Source organism: Lemur catta, chromosome 2, assembly GCF_020740605.2.
Source record: "Lemur catta isolate mLemCat1 chromosome 2, mLemCat1.pri, whole genome shotgun sequence".
In the NCBI taxonomy this organism is placed as follows: Eukaryota; Metazoa; Chordata; class Mammalia; order Primates; family Lemuridae; genus Lemur; species Lemur catta.
The window spans coordinates 118,403,748-118,421,994 of NC_059129.1; the positions used below are offsets into that span (position 1 = coordinate 118,403,748).

An 18,247-nucleotide genomic window follows, 5' to 3' on the forward strand; every position below is an offset into this window, starting at 1 on the left:
CTCCCAGGGAGGTTGTGTTATTGCTCAAGCTGACTCCTGTTGTATATTTTCTTATATGGAATGTTGGTATGTACAGCAGTGAGAGGAAGCACTAGCTCTAAGTTCTCTTGAATAAGGCGTTGGACATACACTTCTCAATGCTATTCTCATATTTGTTTTCTCATTTGGTTCATAGCACCACCAGTTACACAAGCCAGAAATACAGGAGAAAACTTGCTACTTAGCAAACCCTGCCCTCCCCGTCATTAATAGGACTCTCAAATCCTGCTGACTTTATACTTAAGCACCCTTTTTATACCTATTATCACCGTCTTAGTTTAGACCCTTATCGTCCTGCTTGAACTTTAGTCTCGTGCCTTGATGGGTCTTGTTCTTCATCTCATTTTTCTCTAATCCATTCTCTACATCGCTGCCACATGGTAAATGACAACTTTGTATACCTGATCAAATCACTTCATTGCTTGTATCTCTTTGATTATCCCCTAAAACCTACAGCAGTGGTTTCCAACTCTCATTATACACTAGAATTATTTGTAGAACTTTAAAAAAATTACTGAAGCACAGGTCCCACCCCCAGAAGTTTTTATTGGTCTAGTGGCTTGCTACTCAAAGGCCGGTCCTAGACTAGCACTGGCATTAAGAAATGCAGACTCTCAGGCCCTAGACCAGACCTACTAAATCAGAGTCTCATTTTAACAAGATTCCTAAGTGATTTATAAGCACATTAGAGTCTGAGAAGCACCACGTTAGGGCATTGATATTTTTATGTCCCCCAGGTGAATCTAATGTGCAGTCAAGGTTAGGAAGTGCTGCCCTGCTCATTAGCATAGCATAGAAGTCCCCTCCTTACCTCTCTAATAGCATCTCTCACCACTTACAGCAACTCCATTTTCTCTGCCTCTATCTCTCACATTCCAAAAATACTTACATACTCCAAACAGAATCTTCCACACTATCTCAGGTATTTGTACCTTTGCACATAAGTCCTTTTCTTCTCCTGCCTCCTTTTCCTTAAGATGAATTTTAAATCATCTTTAAAAATCCTCCCTCAATATTTGTGAAGCTTTCTGCCAATGGCCACCTCCACACTCACCTCTCTGACAGTCTTATTTCTCCTCCCTCTGTGCTCCTTCTGGACCCTGTGCCTTTCTATTTCTGCATATTTTTCTCCATGTTGCAGTTATTTACTTATGTATCTGCCTTTGTCTACTAGACTCTGAGTTCCCCAAGGCAAGAACTAAATTGTCCTTCCCCTAACCCATGTCTAAATAATACCTAGCTCCTGGTGTAAAGTCAGTAACTTGGACTGAACAAAAGGGGAAAAACAGATTAGAAATCAAGAATGCTTTGATGCTTTAAGTCTCTCTAAAGACTTAATATTAAATCTAATGGAAATGTCCATAAGTCAGAAAGTTATTTATGAGCCATGTCAGCCCAATTTCCCCTGATTCTGCAATCTCTGTTTGGCTGGTTCCACAGATATCCTCCAATGAGGGACAGTTTGGTTCTAGCTCGGTGAGCCAATATTCCTCATTTCGTTTGGATCTGTGCTCAAATGTCACCTCGTCAAAGTCGAAAGGACTTCCCCAAGAACCCCATCTGAAATAGAACCCTCCTGCTCACCAACACATACATGCACACTACTCACTCTTTATCCCCCCCTTTTTTCCCATTATTGGCCTTCATAGCACTTAAGCAAATTTATAATCTAACATTGTATTTATTTATTTATTTATTTATTTTCCTACCCCATCAGTATGTGTGAGCTCTGCAAAGTGGGAGGCTTGGTCTGCTTTGCCCCCTATGGTATCCTCAGTGCTTACAATAGTGCATGGCACACAGGAAGCACCCAATAAATATTTACATATTGAATGAATGAATCTTGACTTAGGTTAAAAAAAATCCTTCAATCAGTATTGCCTAAGGTGTTTTCTGTAATGTTCATAGATGTTACACGAAGAAAGAGTCCTGGGTTGAACAAAGTCAAATGGGCTTTCTTACTGTGGGACCCCTCATGGCCCTCTTTGCTTTGTATATGCTGGGGCCTCTAATCAAGGAACAGGCTTAGTGTGCGATACCGCCAAAACACACAGCCTTTAAGTATGAGGCTCTGCGCACTCGTGTGGTAGGAAATGGTGGGCTCTTGCATCTCACTCTGAGACCCTTGTTCCACTGCCCTTGATCATCATCTACATGTGCCCGTGTAGCTCCCGTGCTGTCTCTGATGCCCCTCTCAGTGGCAACTGGGTGTCTTTACTCAGATTCTTGACGGCCTCTCCCCTCTTCTCATTTATACATACTGGTTCATGGGATTTGTTTCTGTTTTGTTTTCTGTGGCAACAATCGACTGATGTCCCAGGCCTTGTGGGAGGACTGGAGCATATCCTCCCCTTGCCTGGATCCCTGGACCTGGGAAGCTTCCAGACACTGCTGTCCTACCTACACTTCCCCATGCAAACCCTGATGCCTCTACTAGGGGACCACTTTTTAGAATTGAGAATTTTTTGAGTCTCTTTGGACCCTGTGTCTTGGTGACTGGCCAGAGAATTAAAAACAATAGCTAAAATTTATGAGCTCCCACTATGTGCTAGGCCCTGAGAATTTTTCTTAATTCATTCTATTTATTTTATAGGTTAAAAAAAATGAGACTTATGGAGGTGATATAAGTTGCCCAAGGTTACTCAGCTGGTAAATGGCACAGCTAGGATTTAAAACTAAAAGCCTGATGCGGTGGCTCACACCTGTAATCCTAGCACTTTGGGAGGCCAAGGCAGGAGGATTGCTTGAGGCCAAGAGTTCAAGACCAGACTGGGCAACATAGAAAGACCCTGTCTCTACAAAAAAAACTTAAAAATTAGTCACGCCTGTACTTGGGAGGCTGAGGCATGAGGATGACATGAACCCAGGAGTTTGAGGTTACAGTGAGCTATGATCACACCATTGCACTCCAAGATCTTGCTCTTGTCTCTAAAAAAAAAAAAAAAAAACAGAAAAACAAACAAAAAAACTAAACTCTCAACTACTTGCTTATCCTACATCTCCACACTTACCAACGCTGGCCATTGGAGGGTTGGAGTTGTGGTCTAACACCTGTTCTTATCCCTCCCCGGCCCCTTCTGTCTTTTCTCACTATGACTGAATCACCCTGTGTGGCCATGGATAGCTCAAGATATCACATCTCACCCCAATGTCCTCCTACAAGGTTCTTTTGTTTTCTGTTATGGTCACATATATTTTATTCAATTAAGATGAGACCACAGAAAATGCTTAATACATCTATTCCTTCAAGTAAAGAACATTTGCTGATCACCTACTGTATCAGGCACTGCAAAGATGAATTAGACTGGTCCCTGACATCGTTCCCCTGCCCAGCACTCTTGGCCTATAGAGGACACAGATGTAGGAACTGAGAAGACTAATCACACGTCTAACTAGAACTTGTACTGGTGAGACTTGTAACTAGACAGGCACACTTCATTGAACCTCCCTTTATTACACACTAGGATAGGATGCACACAGAATTGTGTGGCCCCTTGTCTGAGCTACCCATGTGAATGTGCTTGCAAATAATACATCAAAAGTGTTGCAGATCCACTGATATCTGCCTTTCTTACTGAGCACGGGCAGAAGGATAAGCTCATTCTATACCATTTCATAGCAGTAGCCAGACCAAAAAAAAAAAGTCTGTCATTAAAATAATTTTTAAATATGCGTGAAACCATGACTAATTTATAATTATGCCCAAAGGCAGAAGCAAAAACATCTGCACACATATATTTAAAGTTCAAGTAAAATGCCTTTAAAGTAACATTTAGGAAACCTTTACCTGTTTATCTGACTTCATGCCTTGTTAGGTACTAAAAGAGAAGCAAACAGTTTCCAATAGAGTAGACAAAAAACAAAGAATAACATTGCAAAAAAAGAAAAAGAAAAACTCATCCCCAAAAAATCACTAACACATGATGAGGAGGGAACTTAATAATCCCTCCTTCCAAAAAGGGCGTTTAAGCAATTCAGTAAAGACCATGGTATCAGCAGTCATGGAAGAAAACTCCATTGTGCTACAGCACCCTAGTGTTTCCTTGGGACACCCAGTTCATCCACTGGGACACACACAGCTCATTTTCACTACTGCTAGAGACTTTCTGAGAGCCATGGTCAGGTGAATTTCCAGCCTTTAGAACCTTCCTTTTCTTTTTGTCTGCAAATAATCTGGATGGAAAGCGTATGTTCATTTTGGGGAATATGGGGAAAATATCACAAGAATAGTAGCTGCCACCTTGTATGGTGTGGTAACAGGGGCCAAGTGCTTGGATGCCATCTCATTGGGACCTCATGGACTATATACCAAGCTGGGTGTTCCCATCCCAGGTGGCGCAGAGACAATTTGGTGGGCAAGGGGAGGAGTCAGGATTTGAACGCAGCGTGTGAGATCCCAAAGCCAGCACTTGCTCCTGCATCCCTCCCCACCTCTTGAAAGCAGTTGGCTTTGTGACATCCCTGTGGCCAAACACCTTCAGCTTTCTAGCCTGTTATGGGTTAATGGCTTACAAACCCTTGGAGTTTGGCTCTGTTAAAAGAAATTAATTAGCATATTTACTATAGATTATATCAAAAGGTCTAAAACGAAATTGATGCTATTCAAATATTTATCCTGCCCCATGAAAATATAATTCAGTCTCTTATTGGCTCACACACGCTCAATTTAATCTTTAAACGCCTAGTGAGCCTCTGTGAGCCAGTGGCTAAGCTAAATGCTGGGTTTTCAATGGCAAAAAGGGCATGATCTTCATCCTTGATGTACTTACAGGCTAGGAAGGGAATGGAGACTTTAGAGTGATCAATTTCATTACCTAGTTTTATAAGTAATGCAAGCGATACACAGAAGTTACTATAGATAGAAGGGCTCCCTGCCTGGCCTGGCATGTCACTGGAGGCTCTCTAGAGAAGGATGTTGAATAGAGGAGGGGAACTACGCAGCCTGACACAAAAGTCATGCAACAGGCCCTTTATCGATAACTTTAATGACTTTAATAACCAGGCACAGGGGCGAGAAGAAAGGATCAAGGTTGGCTCTAATGATTTAGCTCACGGGGCTGGATGGTGGAGTCACTGTCTGAGATAAGACAATGGATAAAGGGCAGGGCCAGAGGGGAAATGTTAAAATAGGTACCCTTGCCCTGCCCTTATCGGCCCTTCCCCCACACAGCTGATGGCCCGGGAGGGGACACCTGATCCACACTGGGCTGGTAAAGGAAGCAACTGGGAGGACCTGAGCTGTTTTCAGGGAGCATTTCCTTTGCAGTTAGTGCTGTGGCAAGGCAGTCACATGCCAGGCAGTCTACACAGAACAGGGTAGCCAGGAGTAGTAGGATAAATCCGTCCTTGTAAGGAGAAGCAAGGGCACGGGGCCGACCAGACAGGGCCGCAGAATGGAGTCAGAGATGCTGGCTGCGTGGCCCTGCATGAAAAGGAGGGACAGCTTCACCGCCTCCAGCACCTGTTCCTTCAAGTCCAGGGAACTTGTGTTCTGCCCTTGGATGCCAGGGAAGGTTTTTCTTTCAATAAACTCTTATCTTTAGTTCGAGGGGATTTTTGTTTCCTACCCCCAAAACACATACTAAGGTTGGGGGGAAGAGTTCATTTTTAGACACGTTAACTCTGACGTGCTGTGTGCAGAGACGGGCAGCTGGTGGCCAACAGGCAAGTCCAGGACCTTGGAGGGACTTTATGATTAGACATAAAGATAGGGTACTGGTGTCCAAACCCTCCTATTTCTCTTAATTGCTAAGCCAGTCCTATTTTGTCCTCCTCCTCACCAGGTATGAGGAATGAGAAATGCCATGAAGCACAGGGGCTGTTCCTTTGATGAGCCCTGTGAGTAATAACTCTGCCCTGCCGTATCAAAGGACCATCATGAGGATCAAATGTCACCAAAGGGCTTAGAAAGACCACGTATAAAGTATTGTATCTTCATCTCCCACTGATAGTAAGTAGGGAGAAAAAAGATGTCCTGAGGCAAGGGGTCCCCAAACTATGGTGAGTTGTATAATTATTTCATTATATATTACAATATAATAATAATAGAAATAAAGTGCACAATAAATGTAATGGACTTGAATCATCCAGAAACCATCCCCCCGCCCACCTGCCTTCTGTGGAAAAATTGTCTTCCAGGAGAACGGTCCCCGTTGTCAAAAAGGTTGGGGACCACTGTCCTAAGGAAAGTAGAAATATCGCCTGGAGCGGGGCTGGAGAAATGGTTGCCCATGTTGTGCCTTCCATGTGCTTGCACTCGGCTTAGCACTCAGCAGGCATTATCTGTTTTTAGTGCTCATGAGAAAGTGTCATTATTTTTTGTGTTTTGCAGATGAGGATACAGCACCGGGATTCATCGTTCTCCAGGCCTCTACTCACACTCCTGCAGTTACAGACGGGACTGACTGTTGGCAGCTCCCTCCGTGTTGGTGTTGGAAGGGGTGGCTGAGAACTCGTGGCTTACTCACGCCCCTGGAGCCAATCACAGGAACACCCTAGGAATCCACAAGCTCCCACGAGCAGAAAGGAGGGGATCACAGCCATCTTAATGTATTTCCATTTTCGGAACCACAATTCAAACCAGGAAGACCAAGGGAACCAACTTCCCACCTAGACATCCCCTTCCACCTTCTTGTTCCTCACCCCAAACACAGGTCAGTGGTGCAGAGAAGGACGGGCCTGACACTGGGAGATCTTGAGGAGCTGAGGCCATGTAGCTGGGGGTGGGGTGCGAGGGTGCAGGTGCTAAGGAGGGAAGGAGAACAGAGAGGACAGCCCAGAGCCAGAGCCCACCTGCAGCGTCCTCATCAGAGGTGCTGCTCTTCCCTGAACTTTCAGGGCTGCTAGGGTCCTGCAGGCCTGAGTCGGAGGCTGTTGTCCTTGGTCCCCTAAGCTCTCACCCTGATGGTGGTGGATCCTGTGCTGAGGTGACAACAGTCCTTTTGGAAAAACTAGCTAGAAACTCCTTGACTTCTCTAAATCTCAGTTTTACTCATTTACAAAAAAGAGAGAATAATGCCCAGCTTGCAGGACTGCTGTGTGGAGTAAAGGAGACGACAACGTAAAGGGGTCATGCAAACTGTAAAGGACCACACCCCAGCTTAGCTATTGCCTGGCTATTCCCTGTGCAAGCTGATAATCTCTCCTTCCAATGATAGCACATGTAAGGAAAAGCATTTACCTGTTAGCAACCGGAGACAATATCTATTATTAGTTATGGGTGCACAGGTTGCCTGGGCCAGGTGGCCGTGAAATACTCTCAGCTTTGCAGTCACATCTCACCATAGTCCTCAGGACTTTGTCTCAGCACCGCGTTCCTATGTGTGGTTCTCTCCATCTATAGTTTTCCATTGTTTGTTCCATTGTAATCCACATATTGAAATATTACACCATATAAAACCCAGTGTAAGAACATGAAACGTTTACCAAAACATTGCCTCTGTCAGGAACAGTCAAGTTAAAGCAACAACTACAAAATTCAAAACAAAAACAAAGACTCCACCAGCATCCTATTCTATAGAGCATTATTCACTGAATAAATTCCATCTTTGTGGCTGCTGCCAACCTCCCTAAACAGTTTATGAACAGAGAAATCCTCATTTTCCTTAAGAATGTATACTTGAAAGATGTATGATAACATTTCAAAACTATGCTTTTCCAATACAAGGGCCAGGAAATTCAATCTTTCTCTTTTACCAAATATCTTCATTACTTGATTAAAAAAAAAATCCTTTCCAGGAAAACAAAAGTTTTAAATTAGAAATACATTTAAAGACATGAAATCTCATAAAAAAAATAAAGAACATCATTATTATTTGGTTTTAAAATGTCTTAAAGTTGGCACCCTCACCTCTGTTTCAATACTCTTTGGTCAATTTGTCCATTATCAAGGTTTTTGACAGGATAGAAAGATGGTGCCTGCTCCCACTGGGTCCTGTTCAGACCTAAGCAAGGCCTGAGTCGGAGGCCTGCTGGACTGGAGGATGCTTCATCTCTGAAATCAAGAAAGAAGAGGTGTGTCAGGGGCTATTCAGCAGAAGCCATAACCACTCATCATCAGAGATACTCTCACAGCACCTCTGAGGGTAGTAGAGTCAGCCCATAGTAAACATTATGGTCTATGTCCACTTCCAAGCACCACATTAGATTCATGACTAAGAGAATTGAAAGAAGGACCCTCTGGGGTTATCTCACCCAGTAGTTCCTACCTGCTAGGAGGTAGACTGATGCCAGGGGATGGTGCAATTTTCACCATCTGTTGTATTTTCAAATGGCTTTAAGATAATTCTTTACTTTATGAAATGATGGTGATCACAGAATGTACCTTTTTAAGTTCATATTCTTATTTGGTAAAATAAAATGGTTAACTCTCTCAGATCCCCTCCTCTGCTGCCTGCCATTTTGGGGGATATTTTATTGCCTGTGTAATCTCATGATCTGAGAAGCACACTCCACTGACTTCTTCATTTTCTGAGTGATGGAACTGAAGTCCAAGAAGGCAAAGTAACTTGCTTGTGGCCACAAGTTACTCAGTAGCGGTGCCAGGATTTGAACTCAGTTTTTCCACCTTCCTGTCCAGTGATTTTTTTCTATCAGCTTCAACAAGAGCAACAACCAAAAACCAACTGCAAATATTCCCACCTATTTCACATGCCTATCATCTGCTTAGGTCTGAACAGGATGCCAAATATCCTGCCCAGATGTGGCATAAAAATCATACCAGGCACCCATTAGCCATTAAGTGGAATTTGCACTCAAGTTGAAACCCATCTGCTATCTCTGTTCTAGAATGCCATTACAGACCCTTTAGAAGGGGCCTAATGCATTATTTATTCTACTCACTTCATTTTACAGTTGAAGAAGCTAAAACTAAAAATTTCTAAAGCTAGATGAATAACTAATATCACAACAGAGGTTTGAAATCAAGTATTTTGATACTTAGCTTCAGGGTTCTTTCTTACACCAAGTTTTCTATCTTTATTAAGCATTTCTAAAGGGTTTAATTAAATAGCATATTCTCATGCCTCTTTCTACTATCATTCCCACTTGGCAATATTTTGTCAAGTGACAATATCTTTGTCAAGTGACAATATATTTGACAGTAAGCAAATATAACCAATAAGGATTTTTAACCAAATATAACCAATCAGAATTCTCTTCTCACATACAACTGTGATTCTGCACCAGAATAATTTAACCTAAATACAAAACAGCACAATCCTTAAAGTGAGTCAGCTGCTTACTGGGTAGAGTGAAAAGTCCCCACTCATAAATCCTTGAACAAGTAGTGTTCCCAGTCTTGGCTATATTTGAAATTTAGCTTTTTTAACCAGGCTAACAAAGCTTCATCTTTAACAGAGGACTATTTTGGTCTGGGAGAGGAAGATTTGCTCAAAGATTATGATACTCCTAACATCAGTGTGAATTAACAAGGCGTTAGGTACTATAGTGCTTTTCACAATGTACAGATGAAGAAACAGGAATGCCAACATTTAATATAATCAATCCACGTCAGTGGTAGAACCAGGAACGAAGCCCAGATTTCCTGGCAGTCCAGCCAGTTCTCATTTACTTGAGAACATTATAAACTGATTTGCAGTGGAAACAAGGCTGCCTGTTTTCTTGTAAGCTGTGCCTAAGGCAATATCAAGATTCCAGTCAACTGAAGGGAACTTCCAGCTCAAAAGTCCTACTCATCCAAAACCGACTGTAAATTACTTTGATATCTCTTTGAGATTCACACCCTCCTTTTGCTGGGAAGGAGTAAAAGCCTGCAATGGGAACTTCATCAAAAGTCACTTGTCCAAGAGTATGCTTTTATGTAGATATGCCAAAACAATGTTCGGGAGAAATCCTTCAAATAAATCAGTTGGTAGAATTTCCAGTCCAACTGTACATCATCCCTTCAAGTCTACCTTTCTCCCTCCATGTTCCAAATATGCAAATATTCTAGAAATAAAATGACTTAAGCCAGGTCTCTCTCACATATTGCTCATCAAAGAGAGAGAAATCTATTAAAGTGAAAACATAGAATGGATTTCATCAAACATCATACTCTTATTTTTTAAATTAATGATTAGTCTGCAGCAAATAGTTAACCTTAGAAACCTTGCAAAAAGTCTTCAATATGGAAAAATCAAATCAGAGTGCCTGAAATGATCCAGGGGTGTAGATTGTTAAAATGATATTTTTGATTTTATAAATTCTGTTATCATTTCCATTCATTGCAGAAGTCAGTGATTAAAAATCAAATAAATAAAACCATCCCCAAACCTCAGAGTTTTTACCTGCCACCACAAATTTTTCTACATACTTTTTTCCTGGGATGCTATCATAGCATTCATTATTCTCAGGATACTATTAAAAACTTAGAAAACACATGTGGCAAGACTGTTTAGCAAAGTCTATTGTGGGGTCCTCCAGAGGAGATTATAAACTACTTACTGTAAGGAATCCTAGGCAAATAAATAAATAAATAAATAGTTTTAGGGAAAGCAAAGGAGCAGCTGAAGATGCCTTTTCCAAACCCTAATTTTAAAACCCGAGTTCCAGGAGTCCATTTCTATTTGTGTCATACATACATTTCAACTGTTAGTCCCACAACATTTTATATAGGAACTCCCGGCTATGGGACTTCCCTAATGACTGAAATCAGTGTCTAAAAGGTGGTGAATTTCAAACAAATGTATCTTGATTCATAAAATTTTGCAAAGTGTCCTTTACTCAAATATTAGAAATATTGTACACGCAGTCTAGCTGAGAATGGTCATAGTTTTCTAAGAGTTTTAATCCCCAAATGTCATGCTATAGACATTGTTGGGAAAGCACAGAATCAAAAATAAGGCCATTTATGAACATACTCACTCTGGGGCTGGTTCTGTTTGCGTGACCAGAGCTGTCTCTTTGGGGCTTCCAGAGGACTTTAGTCCTTGAGTGTTCTGCTTATATTTTTTAATTAAATCCATCAGAACGGCCTGGTGCCCAATTTTCTTGACCAGTTGCTGAACCATCCGATCATTAAGTGCTAGAAGAGCAGCTCCACTTACTTCTTCCTCTGGGAAAAAAGAAAGAAAAAATTAGTTTTCTGTATGGCTTCCTGGTAAAACACTGTAAAACACAGGCACTCTGCACAGGCAAAATTATTTCTGGTGTTCAAAAGATCATCTAAACCTGTCCTCTGCAGTTATAAAATTATCCATATTTTTGACAAAGATAGAACTCTGATATGGCATAATTCCAAATTGATGTTGGCTCCTAAGAAAGTTTTCAGAACATGGAGTCACAAAAAACCTTTTTATTTCCACATTAACACCCTCCCCATTCTAATTCTCTCTAACAGTCATCCTTTTTATGTGGAAAAAAAATATTCTTAGGAAATTATTCCCAGTAATATCGTCTAGCCACTATTCAATACATGTAAACCCAACACTGCACAAAACACACGCTGCATTATTTAAGAACAAAAGCAATATGAAATGCATATGTCAAATATGTAGTTTAACTCTTAAGACTTTGTTTTACTTGAATTCTTCTTGAAATACTATATTCTCCCGTGGATGTTAGGTTCCAATGAAAACTGCTACAGTCAATAAAAAAATGAAAAGTCCCCTACTGCAGCAATTCCCTATCCACATTCACATGCACACAGACATTGGGCAACAAAAGTAATTTTCAATAACAGAAGACATCAGACTATCTGGGCTGCTCAATTAAAATTTCTTGAAAATGTAAACAACTCACCTTGAAACCTATGAACTAGCTCTCCTAAGTTTTTCTCCATCAACCAACTGCAGACCTGATCAACTGACCAAGTTTCCATTGCTGTATCCTGTAAATACACCTGTAGAGTAAGAGAGCAGAAGATTCTCCAGCTTTTCTTTCTGATTGTTGTTCTTAATCAGCTCCTTCCTTTGCTAGGCTCCTTTGGACTCTCAATATTGAGCTTTTTCAAAATTACTATTTTTCCAATACACATTTAAAAGTAGCTAATAAAGCAAATATTCATTTTAAAAAGAAGACCGATTTAAACCTATTTCCTAGTCTCATTTTTCAAATTTCTTCACCTACTCCTACTTTTTTCCCACAGGCATCCCTGGGCTTTACTAACAGCCAGAGACACACAATGGTACCCAATCCTGTACCATTAACACCCAGGTTTCTTCACAAAGAAAAGAGAGGTGTGAAATTCACCACTACCAGGCTCTTCAGGAAGTGGTTGACATTTACAAAAGGGGTGGGCAAGGGAGGAAGGGAGGAAGGATCAGATAAAAGCCTGACAGATACTTAGTAAACCAAGACTGGTTAACCCCTTGCTGCTTCTAGCTAGGAGAAGAGCTTCTAACTTCCTGCTTATCATTGCTTTGGTTTAGCAAGAGGAGGAAGTAGGACCCAAATATCTCAGAAGACTCTGAATGTTTCTGTCCTTCCTTTCAATAATACATGTACACATTCCATTCAGTTCTAGAACTTTATTGATCACTATTGTGATTGGTTAGATAACTAGGATAAACTAGCATGTTGACTGAAAACTTTGTTTTTCTTAGTTGGCAGATTTAAGATTGGAAAATGAATACATTAATAGTTGCCTAAGTGAAAGAAGCATATACATACAGAGTTTGCAAGATATATTCTTTAACTATTCAGTCATTTGTGCATGCCACTATTCCCTAACCACTTAGTAAACTTAAAACAAGTATACTCATTTTAATAATTTTTCCTATTTTCCCTTAGGCAGCTCATTCCTTGTTTTTACAATTCAATTCAAAAGACTGGGAGGAAACTGAAAAAAAGACTTAAAACATTTTCATCTTTTAACATTGTTTGCAATTTCAGCTTTCAAACTAAATGATATACATTTACTTGTACTGTAAGATATTCTATAAAGACAGAAAAAAAGGCTGCTCTTGGAGAAATGGAATCGTAAAGAAAGATAAAACTATTTATGAGCTCATGTATTTCAATTTTATTGCTTCAGTCTAAAATAAATATTGTATTTTTCATTTTTGTGTCTTTAAATAACTAACAATTATTGGCATCACAGTTAGAATGGCGGACAGGGGAAAGATGTTTACCTTTCATACTTGACAACCTTGAAAAGATAGCCTTCAAAAATCATTTCCTAGAAAATAAGTACACTTCAAAGTAATAAGCCACATACTCATAAGTATTCACAAACACCAAGATGAAAAATTGAAAACAAGGGTTAAATATAGAAGAACGTCTTTCTGAATTACAGCAGTGGATTTAATTTGCTATGACAAACAGTAGCCATAGAACTCCTCCCCTAGGCTAAGCAGCAATAGCAGGGTGTGAAAAGTCATTATTTGCGAGATTCTGGTGTAAATTAAAAATCACACCTTTCTGTCACACTTCTAGCTTCCTTGTGAAGACTAGGACTTAGAAAAAAATAGAAAAGAAATAAAAAAAAAGAAAACAATTCTCTGAACTCTAAGATTAAAAGGTATGCAGAACAGAAAATAGTGCCTTGTAGCCATGGATGGATAAAAAGAAATTTAAAAATAAAATGAGTATTTGGAAATGCTCACATATTTTAAAATTTGCAGATTTTTACCCCAATTCTACTTTTGAGAAAGACAAAACAGTTATCAAATAGTAACCTCCTACAACCATAGTAAAAAAATATATAATGGTATAGTTTTTGCCTATTAGTTTTTCTAAATATTTAAGAAAATAGAACAGTATCACTGCCTAGACAATATAACATATTTAAGTAGTAACCTTACAACTTCCTCTCACATAAATAATGGATATAGTATTTGTGATCTTCTACACCATGAAGGAATAAACAATACATCAAATGAGAAAAGATGTATCTGGTAGCTTTATTTCGAGTTTCAGAAACATCGGAAAAGATTTCAAACTGTGAGGAAAAGTATTATCTCTAAATATTTTAAGATACAATAATAAAAAAAAGAATAAAAAGAATTGTAATAACATTATGTGAATGCTCCAGCCAAACCATTCTCATTGTTTGATTAAATTATACTACAATAAAATAAATTTGTATTAAATATTAAATGGTCTCATCTTACTAAAAGCCAGAAAGAGGTAAGACTTTAGCTAAAACACCCTAACTATGTGCAAATTTTATTTAATAAATTTGTTAAAACTGCAAAGGAAGATAATAGGGCAAACTACTGTGAATGTGATTTATAATCTTCAAGGGACAATGTAACATATAAAAACATCAATCACAAAGAAGCACTTTTTAAGAAAATATGAAAACCTCTTGTCACTTTCTTTCTGTCTGCATTTTTTTTTTTCTGAAGTCCAAAAGTTGAGCCAACAAAAAGATTTCTAAAAGCTCAGCTGACAGCACATGCCCTCTCCTGGGTCAGTACCTCATCCTGCCCTGGGAAAAAACATCTTCTACCATAGCTGTACTTGAAGGGACAAACCATTTAGCAAAAGTCAGGTACTGTTGGTTTAAAGGGAGGAAAATTGAAGTACAAAATAGGAATGTGGAGGGTGCATAGAACAACGTCCAGGCTACTCTCTTGGGTAGACGCTTTGCTACAATATGAGGTGATGCCATGGTGATGCTCCATTGCAGCATAACATCTCATCCACTTTGGGCCAATATTCATTCCAACCATCACCATCACAGGTGGGATGAAAACTGAAATAGCCAACTAAAATATCCTGCATACTGCATCATCAAGATGTTTACTGCCTAGATAGCCTAAAGCTGAGTGAACTATGCTACATTAAAGAAGCCTTACTAGGAAGGTAAGGCACATAGAAAAGCAGAATAGGATATAGAGCCAATTATGATGAGTGATTTAGAAAGCACTGTGGGACTGGATTTTTCCACAGTTTCCTGGAAGTGAGTGAATTGTGAACTAAAATAAAATCCTGAGCCCCTCAGTTGAATGGACCCTGTCTTGGCCAACAGGACCCCAGAAATATCCCAAAGCTGAGTTGCTGGCCATGAGAAGGGGGGTCAGACCTGCCTCGTCATGCCTCCTTCCTCCCTTCTTAGAGATACTCTTTGTAACTTATCAACAGGCCTAAGGCTACACAAGACAACACTTAAACCACACCTGCAGGTCTTCCATTTGCTGAACAGACCACTTAAATCTGGGTATAAACCCTGTATATGTCCCATGACTTGTCTCTGATTAACAGACTTCCTTATCTTAATTTGAAACATTCCAAACCTTTAGACAAAGCTTTATTTCTTTAACCAATTACAAATCAAAGAATCTTTAAACCTACCTATAACCCATAATGCCCTGCTTCAAAATGTCCTGCCTTTTCAAGCCAAACTAATTAATGTATGGCTTCCGTGTATTGATTTATGACTTTACATGTAATTCCTGTCTCCCTGAAATGTATAAAACCAAACTGCAACCCAATCATGGCGAGACCACTTGCTCAAGGCTTCTTGGGTATAGTCCTCTGGGCCATGATTGCACATATTTGGCTCAGAATAAACCTCTTTATTTTATGGAGTTTGGGTTCTTTTCAGTTGACAGAATCTTGATTTGGAATCTGAGAATGATAGACATAGATAGTGTAGATGATAGTGAAGGAGTCGCAGGAAGCAGGATCAATATAATGAACTGAAAGGAAAAAGCCAAAAATGAACAAGTTATGTTTGGAATCTCAGCATGGACCATGCAGCCTGGAATGGTGACCACGTGGTAGGGAATAACAAGAGATCACTGAAGATCACTGACAGGATTAGACTACTGAGCTAAGAGTTTACAGATGTACTTAAACTTGAGAGGGTCATTGAACTGACAGTATGTTCCATGCTTTATTTAGGCAGCTAAGTCAAATAAATTACAGGAAAGGGTTCTTTCATGAAGTAAATTGTATATGAGATGGAAAGCTTTAGCCTTTACTGAGCATTCATATATGCACCAATTTTCCTTCATTCTAGAAAACATACATGTTTGTGTTAATCTTTTAAACACTTTAGGAAACAAAACTTAATTTTTTCTATACATCATGGCCAGAAAGAGAGTGAGATCTAAGAAGCAAGCAGACACCAAGCAAGTGAAACATGCCGAAAGGCGCTGTCATTAGCCACTAAGCCGAACCATATGAAATTGCCATTTTTGTACGTACAAGAATCTAAGATCAGTAATTTCTTATGGTTGAACTTGTTGATTAAAATCTTATTGGTCAGAAAGGGATTGCTGTAAGAAAAAAATATCTTAATTTTGTGAACACTAATAAGCCTTCATTGATTTTTTTTCCCAGCAAAACTTATCAGAGGTGTCTATGATACACAACACCCCCAAGAAGTTTGAGGAAGAGGAGAAGTGGTAAGCACAATAAGAGTAACTTAAATTTAATATTTTTTACATTTACAAAGAAACTAAGAAACAATTTATCTGGGAGGTTTAATTAAACTAATGAACAAAAATTGCAATGGGCCAGAGTTCCAGGTCTTTTGGGACTTTTCAGTCACAAACATGCAGGTCTGTTGGCCTCTGAGTCAAACTTATGGTTCATTCCTGCTTCTGCCTAGTTGACTGTTAAAGCTTATGGTTCAGTAACACAGATTGTGTTAAATTTTGTGAGCTGTGCTGTTAAATTTTATCAAAAGCGAGATGTGTGATTGAGAAGTTTTAATACTTTGAGGATGTCAGTTCTCTCAGAATTAATTTATAAATTGTTATTCATATTAATATCGAATATTAATAGGAGTGCAAGATGAAATGTTCTTTTACACATTGCTAAGGGGAATATAAACTGGTACAACTTTTTCTATCATTATTTCCATTTTATAGATGAAAATCCTGAAGTTTATAGAGGTAACTCACCTAAGGTTCTTTGTAAGGGAACCTGCTTGTAAAGAAGAGTGATTTGAATCCAATCTATCCAACTTTCAAGGCTCCTAATGTAAATTGAAAACATTCCAAATATTTCTAGCACATAACATAAAATTTACCATTTTAACCTTTTTGAGTGTACAATTTAACAGAATTAAGTATATTTATTTTGTTGTGGAACCATCACCACTATCCATGTCCAGAACTTCTTCATCATCCCAAAATGAAACTCTGTACCCATTAAACAATAACTCCTATATGCACCTCCAGCCCTAGTCTCTGATAACCATTATTCTACTTTCTAGCTCTATAAATTTTACTATTCTAGGTATCTCATATAAGTGGAATCATACAATATTTGTCCTTTGGTATCTGGCTTATTTACTTAGCATAATATCTTCAAGGTTCATCTATATTGTAGCATGTGTCAGAATCTCCTTCCTTTTTAAGGCTGAATAATTTCCCATTGTATGTGTGGACCACGTTTTGTTTATCCATTCACTCGTCAGTGGTCATTTGGGTTGTTTCTACCTTTGGGTATTGTCAGTAATGATTATATGAACATAGGTGCAACAAAGAGCTGCTTTAGTAATCTGATTTTGATAGTTACAAAAATCAGAGGAATCATTCGGCATACTCTGATACACCATTAGCAGACATGGAGACCTACATGGACCTTCCAGACCTGGGAAAATCATCCCATTTCCCAGATGGGCAAAGAGAATTTCAGAGATGCTAAGTGACTTGCCCAAGGACACACAGCTAGTTGAATAAGGATGCACTTTTTATCAGGCCTAGTAAAGCAAGTAAAATGAATTATATTTAATGATACCAGCCTATAAGGCACTTTTGACAACTGTGTCTTTTCATTTTTGTATTCCCTGTACTTAACATTATAACACATACCAGGCCTTCAGAGGTTATTTTGTAAATATTCCCATGCATAGATACATGTGCAGTTTCTGCATGAATATGCTTTGAAGGAAGTGACACATGCCTTATACAACAATGTTACACAGGGCCAGATGACTATCTTAACTCAGAGTTGCTCAACCCCAGTGCCTCTGCACACTGGTTTGCTCCAGTCTGTTGACAGGTTATGAGAACTGGATCCCTCTCTTAGGTGCAGCTAGAGCCTCTTCCAGGTGCCCAGAGGCTTCAAGCAGCCTCCCTTATTTAGCCTGTTGGGCACTAAAACATTTTTTTTCTCTGTGTGCCATGATGTGAAAAAGTTTGAAAAGTGCAGGACTAGGCTGGTGAAATGGAGCTTAGGAGAATGAGGGAGGGATGGATACAGCCATGGTTTGATTCTTACCTTTGGCTGCATGCTAATTTCCAGGACAGCTTAGGAAAAAAAGAAATTGATGTCCAACTTCCATGCCAGTCCAATTAAATGAGAATTT

General features: G+C 39.4%; 1 protein-coding gene across 1 annotated transcript in view; it reads right to left on the reverse strand.

Annotated features, from left to right (window-relative positions):
* Positions 1–12,205, reverse strand: part of SAMD3 (sterile alpha motif domain containing 3) — a 47,117-nt gene extending 34,912 nt beyond the window's left edge. Inside the window, exons 1-3 of the mRNA XM_045542314.1 lie at positions 11,779–12,205; positions 10,909–11,092; positions 7,889–8,044 (exon numbers count right to left, since the gene is read on the reverse strand). Of these exons, the coding sequence (XP_045398270.1) occupies positions 7,889–8,044; positions 10,909–11,092; positions 11,779–11,857 (419 nt within the window). The 5' untranslated portion in view covers positions 11,858–12,205. The remainder of the gene's footprint in view (positions 1–7,888; positions 8,045–10,908; positions 11,093–11,778) is intronic.
* Between the last annotated feature and the right edge of the window lie 6,042 nt (positions 12,206–18,247).